The sequence below is a fragment of the Mastacembelus armatus genome, chromosome 24 (genome assembly GCF_900324485.2).
Source record: "Mastacembelus armatus chromosome 24, fMasArm1.2, whole genome shotgun sequence".
Lineage (NCBI taxonomy): Eukaryota > Metazoa > Chordata > Actinopteri > Synbranchiformes > Mastacembelidae > Mastacembelus > Mastacembelus armatus.
This window is the reverse complement of record NC_046656.1, coordinates 18,529,333-18,545,968: the sequence shown is the minus strand read 5'-3', so window position 1 is coordinate 18,545,968 and position 16,636 is coordinate 18,529,333. Positions and strand designations below refer to the sequence as shown.

Sequence of the window (16,636 nt, the reverse complement as noted above, 5' to 3'; positions counted from 1 at the left end):
GACGACCGGTTACCATCAACAAACATCACACCCCCGCTGATGGTCAAGTCCACTTGAGGCAACATGAGTGAAGTGACGTCTGGTACATGAACTAAAGTGAGATAATTACTATGGTACCTGGTAACATACAGGTGCCTAAAAGATTGACTGACTATATGCAAATCTGACTTACTGCAGCTTCTCATGCTGGACATTCACAGGAGACCTTTCAAATTTAAAACCAATTAAACCAATTAAAAAGGCAACATTAGCGCCAGGTCCATTAAATAGCTGTGCTAGAGCTTTAGATCATGTTTCTTGAGCATGGGCTTTTATGTATTTCTGTATATATCTTAGTCACAAGTGTTTCAAACAAACAAACAACCAAACAAACAAAAATCTAGGGGATCCACATCTGGATTGTTTGTTTAAAAATGACTATTGGCCGATTTGGCCAATTTTAAACACCCAAATATCAGGATGGGCCATAAAAACCCTGTATTGGTTATAGTATTTAATACAATTATATGTTCTATAAGTATTTTTGCTAATTTAAAAAAGTAAGACTTTAAGGCTTGATACTAGTTAAAAATCTTGATTTTTTTTTTTGGTTTTTCCTACAGCTAAAATATAGTGTGATAACAAAACTACAGCCTGGTATGTACAGCTATATTTATCTTTAATACAAACAGTATTTGCACATTTTTTATGTCTTTTGAGGTGACTCATCATGGTTACTGTTAGTTTATGACACTTGTCAGTAGGACTTTGTTGAAAAGAGCACAGTTGCAATTTCCAGAATGAGTCACCACCTTGCCTACTGTGAGCACCACTTCATTTACACGTTTGTTGTTTTTACTCACCAAAATCCACCACATTGTCCCCAGAGAGTATGTACAGTTGGCCCCACGAGACTGACAGACGAGAGACTGAATCTCTGAGAGATGAGAGAGATGAACCCTACACAGCAGAGTTTGAAGCCCCGTAGCCACCAGTTGTCAGAGTTTGAGGGCTGAGTTGGTATCTGCTACATATTTTGTTCACAGGGAGGGCTACCATGATACAAAGTACTACAAAACTTCTTGTTCTTGTACAAAAACAAACATTTTTGTAGAAATTCTGCATTTTAAACAACAACTGGTACAGAGCGAAAACTGCAGACGGCATGTAAGGATGGACATGTCAAAGGACTTTGACGGTACATTGCTTGTAGAGGCTTTCAACATAACAGTATGGTGGGAAGTTCTTTACAATAGGCAGAACTTTGGCACGAGAAAGGCATTACAGAAGAAAACAATGAGTATTTGACAAGATCAGCATAGATGATTCCAAACTAAATATCACTTTTACATATCAATCCATAGTAAACTGTTTGGTACTGTTCCCTTTGTTGGCGTGAGATTAGTGTTTCTTCAAATCATTATAAAGAAAGTCAAGCCACTGATGGAAGGGACCGATGGGTCACACACAAATGGAGGTAAGACAAAAGGGCACTGACATCAACAGAAAAACTACATCTGGTGTTACTGTCACAATAGAGTTTTCCCTTCTGCACAGGTGTCAGTGTCACATCAGTGTGTGTATGTGTGTGCATACATGTGTAGGTGTGTGTGTGTGTGGATCAGACTGATGTTTTGTCCCCAAACCTGCTTAGATGATTTGAATTTACATACTTTCTCAGCTCGAGCCCACAAGTCCTTCTTTTCTAGTTCCCCTCAAACAAATGAACGTCACAGTGAGGTGACACTGCTCAGGTATCTATATTTCCACAGGAAACATCTGTCTACTTAAGCAAGTGGGTTCAAAAGGAATCCTGTTTTGAGTGCTAACCTCAGTCTGTGGTTAAGTCAGCTTTAATTTAACCCGGTTCCCCACCGTATTTGTTTACTGGGGGAACCTCTGGGCCACGTTTAGTGTTCATGCCATGGTTTCCTTTCCTGGGAGTCTCCTGTCGTTGAAAGTGTGCATGTTAATGACCTCCTCGGTCTTAACGATGACGGGCGGCTGAGGCTTCTGTTTGAGGCGCCGTTGGCACTTCAGAGACACACGCAGCTCGTCCATCATGGCACTACAGAATGACCGCTGCAGAAGGCAACAGGGAGGAGGGAAAGGTTACAGTTGGCACTGTGTGGTCTGCCATACAACACACTCACACACACACACACCTCTGTAACTACTGGTTTGAATGGAACTAATATCAGGATTTTTGTCTAGATTTTTTTAATAATTATTGCATTTTACAAAGAATTCTTATATAATTTGCTTTTGTAGTAAAATCTGAGAATCCCTGATAATAAAACTGGTGCAGTCCATTATGTCTGTCTGCGTGCTCAGTCCATTCAAGTGCTGGGTCAGTGTCCCTTGTTACCACTTGGGGGCACCAACATTGAGAATTCTTCACATAGCATCAGTGATACTTCAAAAATCACTTGAGCTTTACATGAAACATCGACCATTTCCTGGGAAAGCAATATTACCTCAACATATAGTTCGATACAGTTTAATGCCAAACTTTTTCTTTTCATTTTTTTGGTTCTGTGTTGATTTCATGGTGCATAATTATGCTGCTGTGATTTGATCAGACAAAACAGATTTTGATTTCAGGGTCATCTCCTTGCCTGGTCTTTCAAAATCCAAATTACCAGTTTGCAACATGGGTCTTTGAAAAAATTAATTTATGCCAAATTTGTAGGACCTCAGAAAGTTCCTCCAAATCCACAGTGGACAATATATAGACCAAATAGTGATCGTGGACATTTAACATTGCACTTATTGTAAAACTACTTGGTGGACAGATAATGCTGTTGACTAGTTTTGTCAACAAGACTGAAAAAAAGACAAAACAAAGTAGCAGCTGGGTAAAGAAAACCACCAAGTCTAACCCTGTAAACAATATTTTTAGAAAAACAGGACTTCATTTAAACGTCTGATGTGTCCCAGATTTTCCTCTTCTCAGTTTTACTGTCACACAAAGATCTGAATGCTCTTTCAGAGCCTTTTACACTCTGCCAAAAACTAAATCCTCAGAGAAACATTCAACACTTGTAATTTCTGGCATGCAAGCAGAAAATGTAAAGATACTAAATAGGACAAAATATCCACTTCAGCAGATTAAATCCCAAAATATTGGCACTTTTTTTTAAACATCAATCACCCCCTCACATACTGACATGTTATGCAACTTCTCTAATATGGGCTGCTGTTGTCCCTGAATTATGAATTTGGTGTGAAATCCTCTAAAACGTCAATATGCTGGTGCATCAACACTGCCAAGACAAATTCCCATACATTCACTTTCTGATTATGCAAAATGTAATTCAAATTCTTTGAGGGTGTAGGAGGAGAGGAGGCATAAAAGAAGGTAGCGCAGTGAAGTATGAAGCTATTATTTTTCTGTTTGCATATGTGCGTAGGTCTGAGAGATGGATATCTCTAGGTGGTTTATGCACCAGGTATTTTTTGTGTTTTTCCTCCATTTTTACATATATTTGTCTGGCGTATGAATGAGATATTTTGTGTATTCAAAAAGATGAGTGATTACAGAAGCAGAGAAGGGTGTGAGAGCTGCGAGAAAAGAAGTGATGAAAGACAATGAAGAAGGGTATGGATTAGAGTGATGATGCAAAGATGGAAAATCGGGGTAAAAAAGCTGGTGATGTTAGGGTGGAGAAGGTTGGCAGGGAGAGAAAATAGAGAAGGAGAGCTTGTTGTCAGCATGTAAATTACTAGCACCTTGGCAGCCTAGAGACTGTGGCATTTGCAAATTATCTCAATATTGTGACCTAGTCTTGCGGCTCTTGATTAATGATATCTAAGATGTGCTCTGAAACATATGCAGCCTGTAAAAAAGCAAGAAACCAATTACTGTTGCAATAAAGTAACACTCGGTTGCACTGTGCTAATTCTGTAAATTTAAATAATTAAAAGACACTACCAAAAGGACTTTCACAATTATCTGGAAACATCACTGCACAAGTTAAAGTGTACTAAAATACATACTTCACACTGTGTGATGAATCATATGCACTCAGTCCCAAAATAGAGCCCAGATAGAACAGCCTGAAATGTATTCAGTTTCTTGCTAGAAAGAAACATAACCAGAGGGCAGAGAAAAAAGCTGCACATCTGCAGCGTTCTATTCATGATTAATATTTTCATTTCAGCAAATCACATGATTAAAATACAACTTCACATTTTTTCATGTCTCTTTTATAGAGGCTCTTTCAATGGGCATATGGGATTAATGAGTATTGAGTATTGCTGATAAAATGAATGAAACTATTTGGCTTAATTGTCAAAATGTATAGTGTGATTCACCTTAAAATAAAATAAAACATGAACGTGTGATGACTGGGACGCATTTTAAATGATGAAAATAAATCTTCAATTCTTTAACTGTTAAATGAGAAAGGCCTGCATACCTTCTCGAGCTGGGCATTCTGTTTAGACTTGTAAAGGACCTCCCCCACCGCCACAAACACTGACAGCACCAGTCCTGCAGCCAGCACGATGAAGATCCCACCGATGTTCTGCACGCCCAGAGCACTGGCCTCTTTGCTCTCCTCCTCGGGACAGCCGTTCCCTCTCCACCACTTCTCCTTCATCATGTGCAGCTTCCCTTCCTCCTGTAGCTGCAGAATGGCTATGGTGATCTTGTCTCTGTACGGAGAGCCTGCAGTGACAAAAAACACAAAACGAGAACATGGATAATAGCCAAACTGCAAATATCTTATTATGCTTAGTGTAATATAGCTGGCAGCTTATTTGGTAAAACAAAAAAACAAATTCAGTCCGGCAACAACAACCTGCAAAATTGTTATATAGTTGAATTAACACCTCTATGAGACTGAGCAGAACTGATGAAAATAAAAACTAGTGCTAAGTGTAAAAAACATAGCCTGGCTTGCATGTGATCATTTATCACCTGTCATGTTATTGTTGGCTGCTTAAACAAAGTCCTCCTTCAAATCCCACTAATCCCTACATTCACAGAGTGGTTCCAAAATTCTCACTCCTCTGTGCAGTGTGTGTGAATTATAATGCACAGGGAGTTGGCAACAAAGGCTTGGCTTTGTGCAGCAGAGGGGATTCTGATGAATTAACTTCTGTTTGCACACACTTCCATATTCCATGAATGGTGTGTACAAACAGGAAAACCCGAGAAGCCCAGTAGGGTGGACATTACATGGACTCATATGTGTTAGGTATTATATGCAGATAGGGTTTCTCCATCAGGGTTTTTACGCATGTTGATGTCACGTTGAGTTAAAGAACACAAATCCACAGACAGTGGGAAGGCGCCAGAATTAGCGACAAGGCATTAGGGCACAGCGGGTGCTGGCATGATCAAAGGAGGAGTAATCGTTGCAGAGTACCCGAGTGGGGTTGTGTTCCTCTCCCATCCACAGTGTGTGACACAACACATGGCCGATCGAGGCACAGCGCACGCATTCTGCCCTAAGATTAACACTTGCTGTGAAAGCTCATGTTTCATTTATGAACTGCTTTACAAGCGTGTTACTGTATTTATGCGATTACAGAAATCAAACATAATGAAGCCTGGTTGTACACTCCTATTTCCATTTGAAGCATTTTGGCTCATGTGCTTATTCAGACTGACTTAAAAGAGATGAAACAGTCGTAAAATGTGAATTTTTTATAATGCTGGCATAATAGAAATCAGTTTACAAACATGGCAAGCTTTTGTGCTAAAACTCCTGGGAAAATGAACTGAATTTGGCCCCAGGTAGCAGGCAGCATCACTGTGTCTGCTGCTCTCATACAGTTTTGTCTGTCAGCTCCCTTAGTTGGTTCTCTCTCTTTCTCATCTATCATTTATCTATTGCCATCCATCATCCTTTCATCTCAAAGTCTATGTATCTAGACTGACAAAGGAGCCTTCAATACAAAAACTAAAAAGAGTGTCATTGACTTTTGAACAGCATTTCTGTGTTTGATTCTTTGTTCATAAATGTATGTTTATATATATATATACACACACACACACACACACACACACAAATATATACGTATATGTATGTATGTGTGTGTGTATATATATATATATATATATATATATATATATGTATGTGTGTGTGTGTATATATATAGCTACGGTGTACTTATGAGTACTGTGTTTTTATAACTTGCACACTTTGTTATGAAGTATATACACATGTATGTATATAGACATATGCCTAGCTAAAACTAATCCCTCTCTAATATTACAATCCTGCTATAGATCCTCCCTTCATGCAAGTGATGATTTTCTGTTTTTATTCAAACTGTTATACAGAGGTCTTGATTCCAATGAATGATTGTTTTGGATGGTATAGTGTGTGGTGCTGGGTGTATGTCCCCAAACATTCTGTGCATGTGAATTAGCTATTTCCTGCTTTAATTGTGCCGTAGATATGCACGTGCATGTGAAAAGCATATGTTTGCTTCATTTGAAGATGAGAAATATATCAAGCATCCCAGTCCCCTGATTCTTGCTGCCCTCATATTTCAAATGATTAATGATGGCCTAACAAAGCAGGCCTTGGATAAATGCTAATAGGATGAGTCCTTAGAGAGGAGGATATGGAGAGGGAAAAGCGCTATGCTTGACACACCGTGCATACACAACTACCTGACAGATGTTCAACACCAGAGGACATTCATCACTCCCACACTGTCTGGCCTCAAGTATTAATGTGAGCACAGTTTAAGTTGATAGCTGTAGATGACGTGTTTGCGTTTTGGGAACAGGAAGTAGGAAAACCGATAAGCGCTAAAAGGTTAAGACTTATTTTATGGCTTACTCTAGTTTATGGCTGTAACAGCCCTACAGGGAATGAGCTGCTAAACAGTGTTCAGCAGGGCAAACGTTATAGACTATAGGTTGTTGTGAAGGCTGAGGTCTTCATAGTATTTGGGACAAGGACACAGAAAGAAAGCCACTAACTGAAAGAATAAAATATTCTTAATCTTAGAAGAGGACTGCTGGCATGAAAACAGGACTCTCTATGAACTAATGAAGTAATTATCTACCCCCAGAATTCTTCTATCACAAAAACAACATTTTATAGGCTCTAACCAGATTTTTCCTGAAATACTGAGCAATGAACACCAGGATTAGAAATTGAAATGAGTTAGTGGGCAGTAATAACCTTCAAAACGAACATTTGTAATCATTATTTTTCATGCATTTAAATAGTGAAGCACTTACTGCTGAATTAAAGGTTTTAGGTTCTATTTTGTAGTCATAATTGATATTTGGTGTCAACTAATGAATGAAAAAAGAAATTATCCACGTGTCCATCTCAAGGGTATCAGTGTAAGTACTACTGCACTTATGAAGCCACAGTGGGACTATACTTCACAGCATCACCTCAGCTTTGTTACATCCAATCCAATCATGGCATCCCTGCAGATCCATAACTGCTCCCTACTCATCAGGAGCAGCCAGGTCGGGATGTGGATGGCCAGAATTAATCCTCCATATTTTGATGGCGTTCATATCACTGAGGATAGATGTGGCCATTATAACTGGTTGCAGTGCCATCCCCGGACTCGTCGTGAACACTTGAACATCTCTGATGCTAGAACTGGACCCATCATCAGCTTATCACCAGCTTTCAGCTTTGGGAACTGCCAGGGTTGTGAGCTGCTACACATTTATTAACTGTGACACAGACCATTTTCTATGCAAGAAAACTATTATAATATGTGAAGTGGAAAATATCTAATCCATGATATCATTTGCTAAAATGCCAAATAAGGAAACATTGCTTTTAATGGTTGAACTCCTCTGCCTCATCATAGGATAATAACACCTTAAAATGTCAGAACAGAAATTTTTGACAGTAGTTAGGTCAAGTAAGAAGTTGAAAACAGTTCTTAGTGCTTATTTTATGATTTTATGCTCTTTGAAGTGCTTTGTTGTGGTGGTGTAATGCTCACACACAATTCAGATGCCGTCAAGTAAGTCACAGGGAATTGCACTAAATTGACTTTTGGGTTGCTTTCTCTGATTTTTCTCACTGTCTTGCACTCACAAACTTGCTTTATTTAACTCTGCAGAAAACTAAAACACACCATTAAAAGTATCTGTGACCATTTTTTAACCCATGTTCGCTTCTCTACTCTGTAAATAATCCTGCGTGAAAGTCATTCTGACTAGAAAAACTTGCTAAGGCAAAGCTCAACTGGTGCCTCTTTCTGGAGCCCTGGGCACATTTTAACCTTATCCATAAATTCAACCTCTTTAGCCACTGAGTTTTCATTAAGCTAAACCTTTTACAATTCACTCTGTTGAACCATTATATGCATGACCCCATCAATAAAGGTCAACCTTTCCATTTACCAAGCTTATCCACCATCCACACAATATATAGTATCTTTATCTGTCATATAGTATCTGCAGAATTTCTCTCTCTGACTTAAAACATCTGTAAAAGTGTTGTGAAACATTTTATAACACAACAGGCACCAGAGAGGCGTATGGAGGTTTGAGGTCTTTTACCCATAGGCGTTCCCACTCCGTAGGCTTTGGAGTCTATGAGGCCTCCGATCTGTGTGAGGTTACAGTTGCGCTGGGTGACAAACTCGATGGTGGTGGACTCCATGAGGAAGGCATAGTCCGATGTCAAGACACGCTGGATGCCCTCCTCCACGCTCTTGACCATCACAGCTTGCCTTCTGCTGTTCATGAACTCCCACATCTTGTCATAAGTGGAGATTTTTGTTTTCTGTAAGTAATGAGAACACAGGAAAGTTTGGATGCAGTGTTAGAAATAAATATGATGGTACTGTAAACTCTATAAATTCTGTTTTGTTTCAGGCTGCTGTTACTGAGCTTCATTTAATTTGCATACCTTGGAATGAGATATTTTTAGAAAGCAATGCATGTGTGTGAACCTTTGTTACTCTGTTAACAGATAATATAAACAATTTCAGCTAATGAAATATTTCATAAAGCAGCTGCTGTTAAAACCAATGGCTTTTACTGTGAAGTAGGATGAAAGTAGGATCCGTTTATTTGTCAAAATTGATCCACCAAATACAATGTTTTCTTTTTATACATGATCAGCAACACTAGCAGTAACTGAACAAGAGAGAAACAATGAGCTGTCAGATGAAGTGCTGTATGCCTCCATCAGTCTATGGTTGTAATTATTATTGACTGACTTTTAAAAGCAATGTGACTTTGTTTGTTACACTTTGATAAACTGTAACTGCCCCAGCAGTCTGTCCTTTAGAATTAAACACTTGCTGTTACCACCAGTAACCAAAGGTGGTATCAAATCAATCAGGGCTGAAATCTTTAATGAATGAGAAAGGACGATTTCCCATTAAATCACTCTGCAGACACAGCTACCTTGAAGAAGGTCATGGTGGCCCCGTCCTCAACCACCCCATACAGGATTTTAGTTTGTTTGGCCAGGTCATCAGCGGAGTCTATGGGTGACTCCATCCTCTCCACGGTAAGGAAGGCAGCCAGGTTAGCCGTATATGAAGAAATGATGATGAGAGTGAAGAACCACCAGATGCCTCCTACTATTCGAGTTGACAGCGCCTTGGGCATAAGCTCTGAGCCTGGTGTGAGGGAGGTGGCAAGAGTGAATGTTACACTGCAAAATATATTCATCTCAGCAAGCTTGCATTTTTGATCCAATCTTATATTTGACTATAAACTATAATTTTACCATGAAAAAGCAAGACAAGATTAGTTTACTGAAAAACAGTCGAGCTTGCTACTAGAACTCTCTTGTTTTCCAGCTGAGGTAGATGCAGCACTCACTTCAGGATGAACTCACTTGAGAGAGCTCTCAAAACAAGATGATTTGGAGATTTCAAACATGTAAAATTATCTTGTCGCAGTCACAAGAGAGTGCTTTAAGTAGTGCAAGAGAAACAGAAAAGAACTACGTGAAATGTCTCCTGAGAACAAGTTGTTTGCATAAATCAATCAAACACAACATTCAGAACAGTGTTAAGAAGTGACAGGCTGTTTGGGCCAGAGAGTCATGTACCCAAGGTAACCTCACATCCTGACTCCACACCCCACTGATCTCTAGGTGCTGATAGGCCAAGGACAAGAGGAGAGGGCACTGGGTACTGTGTTGCTATCATTACTATAATACCAATAATAAAGAATATATTATACTCTCTTATTTGAATAGATCTCAGAAGTCATGTTTGTTCATCTGCTTTTGATAAACCAGTGTTATATATTTCTATAAATATATATATAGCTTTATTCTATGTTCCTATAAGCCAGGCTGGTTAAATAAAACACATTACAATACACATTTACTGTAAGTTCTGTCTGAAATCCCAGAGGTCTCTCTCTCTGTTGCCACTGGCTGGTACAAAACAACCCAACCCTCAGACACAGTGGGATATAGAGAGCTCCAGCTCCATAGAGCAACAGCCGCCACAGGCTGAGGCAACTACCTTGCTGCATGAGAGCCCCAACTCCAAACCAGAAACTATTGAGCAGCGTAAAATTGTTTTCCACTACATCAGAGTCAGGGTTGCATGGATGCGGGTTGTACCACTCATAAGGGCTAAACCTATAAAGGAGAGAGCACAGAGACAGATGTCAGCATAAAACACAGAACAGTGTGCTCCATGGTGCAGATAAAAGATGAACTTAAAAACACTGCAGGAACAAAGGGAATGCATATGTGTAGGAATCCTGTGTTGTGGCCCCAGGGTCAGAACTTCTGCAGAGGCCAAAGCAAATAATTCAGGTTTTCAGTGAGATCAACTTATTGGCATATTCAAATGTCATCAGTTTATTGTGACAACAGATCAATATGCTGAAATAACACTGTCACCGATGATAATGTCCCAGTATGTGATGATCTTTGGAGTTCATTTGGATTCACTGACTCAAGAACCGTTATGTGTTTCCCCTAGCATCTGTAATCAGTGTTACGCCATGGGTAACATATTCTCCTCAAAGTCCCAGTACAGGGTTGTTCTCTCCTTCATTCTTCTGGTTACCAGCCATTTCTGTCCTCCCCCCATCTGCCTTTCCTCTTTTCTCATATTCCTTTCACACCTTCATTTGTGCCTCCTATCCTGCACCATTCCTTGATGTGAACCTCTCCTTTTATCCATACTCTCCTGCTGCCTCCCTCAGCTTATTGTCAGTATCTTCAGGTCAGTTGTGGACATTTCTCATTTATTATCCTAAGCAAAAGTGGCATGGCATTAGCGCAGGGTGATTGGGTTAGTGTTAAGCATCAGGAACTGATTGAGTTTGTGCTGAAGTGGTTGATAGAGGGAGAATTGCTTATGCAGAGTTGAGGGGCCATCAGGAAAGGCTGTTTTGGAGCTTTCCCCCAACATGCTGCATGCTAATGAGCCCATGGGCCAGTACTTATAGGTTCAGACTGTGCAGCAATGTGATGCTATTTGTCAGTTGTAGCTCTTAGAGATCCACAGGTATAGCCACATATGCTGCATACAGTATATGTTATACTGTATGCAGCATATACTGTGTTTACAAAACACATAGCAGTATTTCACATTACCAGCCAAATGTTATGTATGTTTAATGGTAGTACTATTTGCCAAAAAAGGCTGCCCAACTGCTGTAGATACAGATATTCCATTTATTCTTTCTTTGTTCTTACAGCAGCCTAATTAACAGTGTTGTTTTACAAAAAATTTGAATGTGGAAACATTTTTGTCATATTACTCTGCCTTCAGAGCTACTTTCTATGCATTCCCCTTCAGAATCATCTTCGTGGACATGGCTGTGATGACACAGTATAATTCTTCCTGTCAACACCATCAGGATGCCTGATTTGCTCGAATGTCAATGAGCTCTGTCTCCTTAGAACCACAGGCAACTGAAACAGCACAATAGCCTTGTGGAGCTGTGAGGAATGCAGTGTGTGTGCTCGTATGTGTGTTTGTTTTCCTGTGTATCAAGCCTCTGGCGCATGAATGTTTGCGCATGTGCTGTTATAGCAGTGTGGGTGTGCATTTGTCTGTGGTAGAAACTGTATTTGCATTGGCTCAATCAAACCCATCTCAAACGCAAATATCTTCTGTGATGATTTATTTATGTTGTTCACAGATGTTACATATAATGTTCAGCTGATGCCTGAGGCTAACTGTGGGAGACGTCAGCTCCGTGCTGCTGGGTATGGCAGTGAGTGTAATTCTATACGGCACACACTTGATTGGATTGTGTTTGTCCCTCTCAGTGTCTACATGTGTATTCTGTATGCACCAGGCCCAAAGGCTCCTCTGTATGACCTTTGCCTGCAGCTGGCCCATATTCCTGCAGGCCGTGTTCTGCACACTGATCACCAGGAGAAGGGGATGTGGAACATGTAGACGTAAGGTCACCTCCTCACACTGAGCATGGGGGACATGTCGAATTGCACACAGAATTCTAAAAAGACTCTGCCTCCTTGTCTTGCTGTCCCCCTCTTCTTCCTCCCCTTTGCCTGTCCCTGGCCACAATAACACAACATGCTCCCTCCATTAACTGTCTGTTGGATTCAATTACTCTGGCTCGCTTTATAGATCTGTTGCCTTTCTTCTGTCAGGCCAAATGAAGAGGCTGCACTGGGGGTGTTAAAATCACAGATATCCGGGCCCTGGACCGCAAAACAGCGACAGTCTGTAATTACATGTAAACATATTATAATGCAATTTAAATCATCCATTCTTCCTGGCAGGTAGACATTTTCTACACGAATATCATTTGTTTTGTTAGTGAAGAAAGAGATCAATTGAACCACAAACAGAGCTGAAAGAAACTACTAAGTCAAATGTATTTCTCCCGAGCTTGAAATGAAACTGCTAATTTAGTCAGAAATAAGTGTTGACGTGTGTGGGAAGCAATTCAAAGATGTTGCCAATCCCTAGGGAGATTGAGGTATTTTAGCATGTTATCATGCAAAACTGGGACTTCATAAGCTCACACCACTCACTCAATTTGTAGGGTATTAAAGAATAATACTCTCTGCATTTGGAGGATTGACCAATCAATTGGTGGCTGCGCAATCAATACAACAATTATGAGAGAACCAGCTCAGCAAACTGTAGAGAACACTATACTACAGATTTAAACTTTGCTGAATATTTTTGGTCACATATTCTGAGGGCAAGCACTATTTTATTGCCATGGTGTATAAAAAAAGTCACAATTCATGCATGCAGATAATAGTGTTATACATTCATAAAGTACTGAGGCCATTTCATTACAACCAGAAGAATATCAGTATAATTGCATGCTAATAACTTACCCTCACCAACCGTGGAAACAAAGGGTTATGGGTATAATTTGCATATTCTGAACTAACTTAGGTGACAGTTGCTGCTTTCCTCTAATGTGATCATTTTGCCGGTAACATTTGATAAAATGTGCATTAAACCCAAACCTCTCAGGATCAAAAGCAGGAGAGGAGCCCTGGGGTTAACACACATTGTTCTAAATTGGTCATGCATCAGGGTTTTTTGGGGAGTGCGTTCATCAAGATATTGCAAGAATTGTACTTGTACAATGTCAGCATTGTACTTGTACATTTCTTACAGCTGATTAAGAGATATGTAATGGGTAGTTGGTTTTATAGTTGCTGATGCTTGCGTAAATATGCCTGGAATACTGTGAGGAATCAGCTCATTTTAAACACCATACGAGTGCTTTTCCTAATTGTTTTTGCTCATTTACTGCTTTCAGATAACAGCAAACAATTATTACTCTCTATCCTTTTCCTAAAAACAATTTTATCATTGCAAGAAACAACAGCGTGTTTTAAGAACATTCCTCGGAGGTGCATACAGAAGATGGTTAGAGGCTCTGACAATCCGAGATTTGCTGTTTTTAGTAATTAACTATTAAAAAAAAAAAAAAAATCTATAAACAATTGTATTTTTTTAGCAACGATAACATATTTTGACAAAAAGAAAGCATCTAAAAAGACATTATACTTACATTACATATGAACTGTAATGTAAGTATAAGCAAATGTGTAAAAACATTGGTATGGTCCTTTAAGTTAACATATTTACTGCTGATGTGATATTCTTTTGTTATAGATCTACATTAGTGAAGTCGCCTAAGATAAAGAGGCAGAGGCTGCTTTTTCTCGCAGTCACAGCTTGATGATTTTCAGTGAATGAATTCCCCTCTTCAGGCCCAGAGGGAGCAACTGCTGCGCATTAGTGAAAGCAGGCAAACATCTAGGAAAGAAGAAGTGTAGGAAGGGAGGAGGAGAGGACAGAGGAAGGGGAAGGGAGGGTTGACATGTTACCTGGCTATGACAAAGAGCACACAACTGACACCCAAGCAAGCCAGCAGAATATACATCCAGATATCAGGCGAGAGGGGGTTGAGGAAGGAGAAGACCCCAGGGTTGGTCCCGTTGGGCTTGCGGTACAGGATACTTATCCCCAGTGTCATAAAAGGCTTGGAGAAGTCGATGACCTTCTCTCTGACGTAGGTGATGGCCAGAGGAGCCACTGCCAGGTCTGCTTTCTGCAATGAGATAATAGGAGTAGAGTGGGTGGGTGGGTGTTTCAGTTCACCAATAAAAAAAAGCAACCAATTGAATTAAGATCTGATTTCGTTTGACAGCTGGTCTGCTCAACATGTACAGGAGGAAAAGCTGTGAAAAAGCAGAGAAAATAGCCAGGGCCATTAGTTCAGCTAGATTAAGAGTTAGGAGGCTGAATCTTTCTGCAAATTGCAGGTTATATGTTGCACTCTTTTTATATGGTGTCAAAATTTAGTCACGGAGGCAGAAATACTGGGATTAGATAATCTTTAATGAATTAACCCCATGTCCCCTTCAAATATAAGATTAGCCTCTTTAGTGTGAAGGGCTTGTGCTGAAGCATTTTTGCATTAACATCTCCAAGACATAATGTAGTCATCGATGCACTGGTATTCTCATGTATTTTCATTTAGTGTTGCTGTTCCAAATTTTTGAGAATCAGTAGGTGGTGCTTTTTTTCCTTTCTTCTCTTTACTGCTGCTTGTAGAAAATGAAAAACTACAATTTCTCTTGATGGAAATTAAAATAGTTAATATGCCCAGTGCGTTAAAGGCTTTGTAAATGCATAGATTTGTTATATATAAAATCATTTCGGTCTATATTTTAACTCTAAAATCTTATTTGAAGCTTCTGAGCCAATGTACCAATATTTGTTTTTATAAATGTAAAAACAAAAAACACCAGTCCTAGAAAATGCATAAATGATTTAGTGTTTAGTTTACTTCCACCCAGGATTTGATATATCTGCTAATTTCTGCATATGTTTCTGCATTTTACTTTGCAGACCCAGATATTGTTGACTCACATGGTCCATGAGCTCCCGCACCATGCCGTTCCACTGGCCTGTGCTCTCATCCAGCGCACCATACTTCCCATCATCTACTAATCGCACCTCATAGCGGAAACCCAAGATGGCAGAAAGCTCCCTGAGCAGGTCGATGCAGTAGCCCTCAAAGCGATCATTCCCATACAGAGGCTTGTCTGACTTCTTAAACATCACGTATGGCTCTTCCTGCACAGGGAAAATAAGTTGGTGTAAAAGTACAGACGTCTGTGTGGTATGTATTAGACATTTAGCTGTTTTTTCCTGTGCGTGCTGCTTTTGTTTTTATTTGTATGTGTCTACCAGTATGGTGGATACACGGAGAGATTTGTTAGCCAGAGAGTCTGTGATGTTGGAGGTCTTGCTTTTGTGAGTCTCTGTCATGTTCAGACCACTGGAAGGATCCCATGTTCCAATCTGTTGAACCAATTTAGAGTCAAGTCAGATGTGTACATTTTTAACTCATTCAGGTGAGCAGAAGACACAAAACACCAATTACAGCAGCGAGTGACACACCTTTTCCAGCCCCTCCTCCTTCAGACTGATAACATCCAGATCGAAATCTGTCCTCAGACCATTGGTCTTGTTGAAGAGAACACGTCCTGTCAAACCATCCCAGTGAGCCTACAGACATAAATGTACAGCATAGTAAACTAAAATCCTCAGCTCTCGGGAGAGTGATTCCATTAACCCTAAGGTATCATCTTTCTCAACAATATCAATCCAACCTCTAACAATAAAACTTTTTCTTTCCCAATTAGGTATTCTATCTGGCTCTCTCCTCACTGTCTATCTCAACAACATAACAAGAAACAATAAAGCAGCGAGAATAGAAGCAGGTTTGACAGGTAAGAGTTCATTATGCATGTGGTTCATTGTGCTTGAAGTTTCACTTCAAAGCCACTGGAGGAGCAGACGGGCATGGAGCGCGATAGCACACACAGGAGCGGGAGGAAGCACCAGCTACTACAATGGCTCACTCCAAAAATTACCTGCAATGATACCATCCACAAAATGAAAGAGCTTTGTAGAACAAAGCAAATGGCTGACCCTGAGTAGAGTTAAGGAGACACATAGAGGCTTTGATATAAACACGAGTAGAGATATGCACAGAGGAAAAGTGGGAGAAAGAAAATGAAAAATCACAAAAAGGCTGCTGTTACACTGGTTAATGGTCTAGTTACCTAGATTACAATGTACAAAGATTTGTGAGAGTGTATAGATTAAACAATAAAGTTGTATAGAATGTTTATACAGGTTTTTTCATGATGATTATAATTTCGTACGTACAAAGGAAAGACGGATGAAGAAATGCTTGCCACTG

The 16,636-nt window shown here is 39.8% G+C and overlaps 1 protein-coding gene across 1 annotated transcript in view; it reads right to left on the bottom strand.

Moving 5' to 3' along the window:
• Window positions 1-996: 996 nt before the first annotated feature.
• Window positions 997-16,636, bottom strand: part of LOC113137029 (glutamate receptor ionotropic, kainate 2) — a 53,108-nt gene continuing 37,468 nt past the window's right edge. The window contains exons 8-16 of the mRNA XM_026318313.1: window positions 15,829-15,936; window positions 15,616-15,729; window positions 15,295-15,501; window positions 14,247-14,470; window positions 10,420-10,538; window positions 9,341-9,558; window positions 8,486-8,711; window positions 4,401-4,651; window positions 997-2,061 (exon numbers count right to left, since the gene is read on the bottom strand). Coding sequence (XP_026174098.1) covers window positions 1,897-2,061; window positions 4,401-4,651; window positions 8,486-8,711; window positions 9,341-9,558; window positions 10,420-10,538; window positions 14,247-14,470; window positions 15,295-15,501; window positions 15,616-15,729; window positions 15,829-15,936 — 1,632 coding nt within the window. The 3' untranslated portion in view covers window positions 997-1,896. The remainder of the gene's footprint in view (window positions 2,062-4,400; window positions 4,652-8,485; window positions 8,712-9,340; window positions 9,559-10,419; window positions 10,539-14,246; window positions 14,471-15,294; window positions 15,502-15,615; window positions 15,730-15,828; window positions 15,937-16,636) is intronic.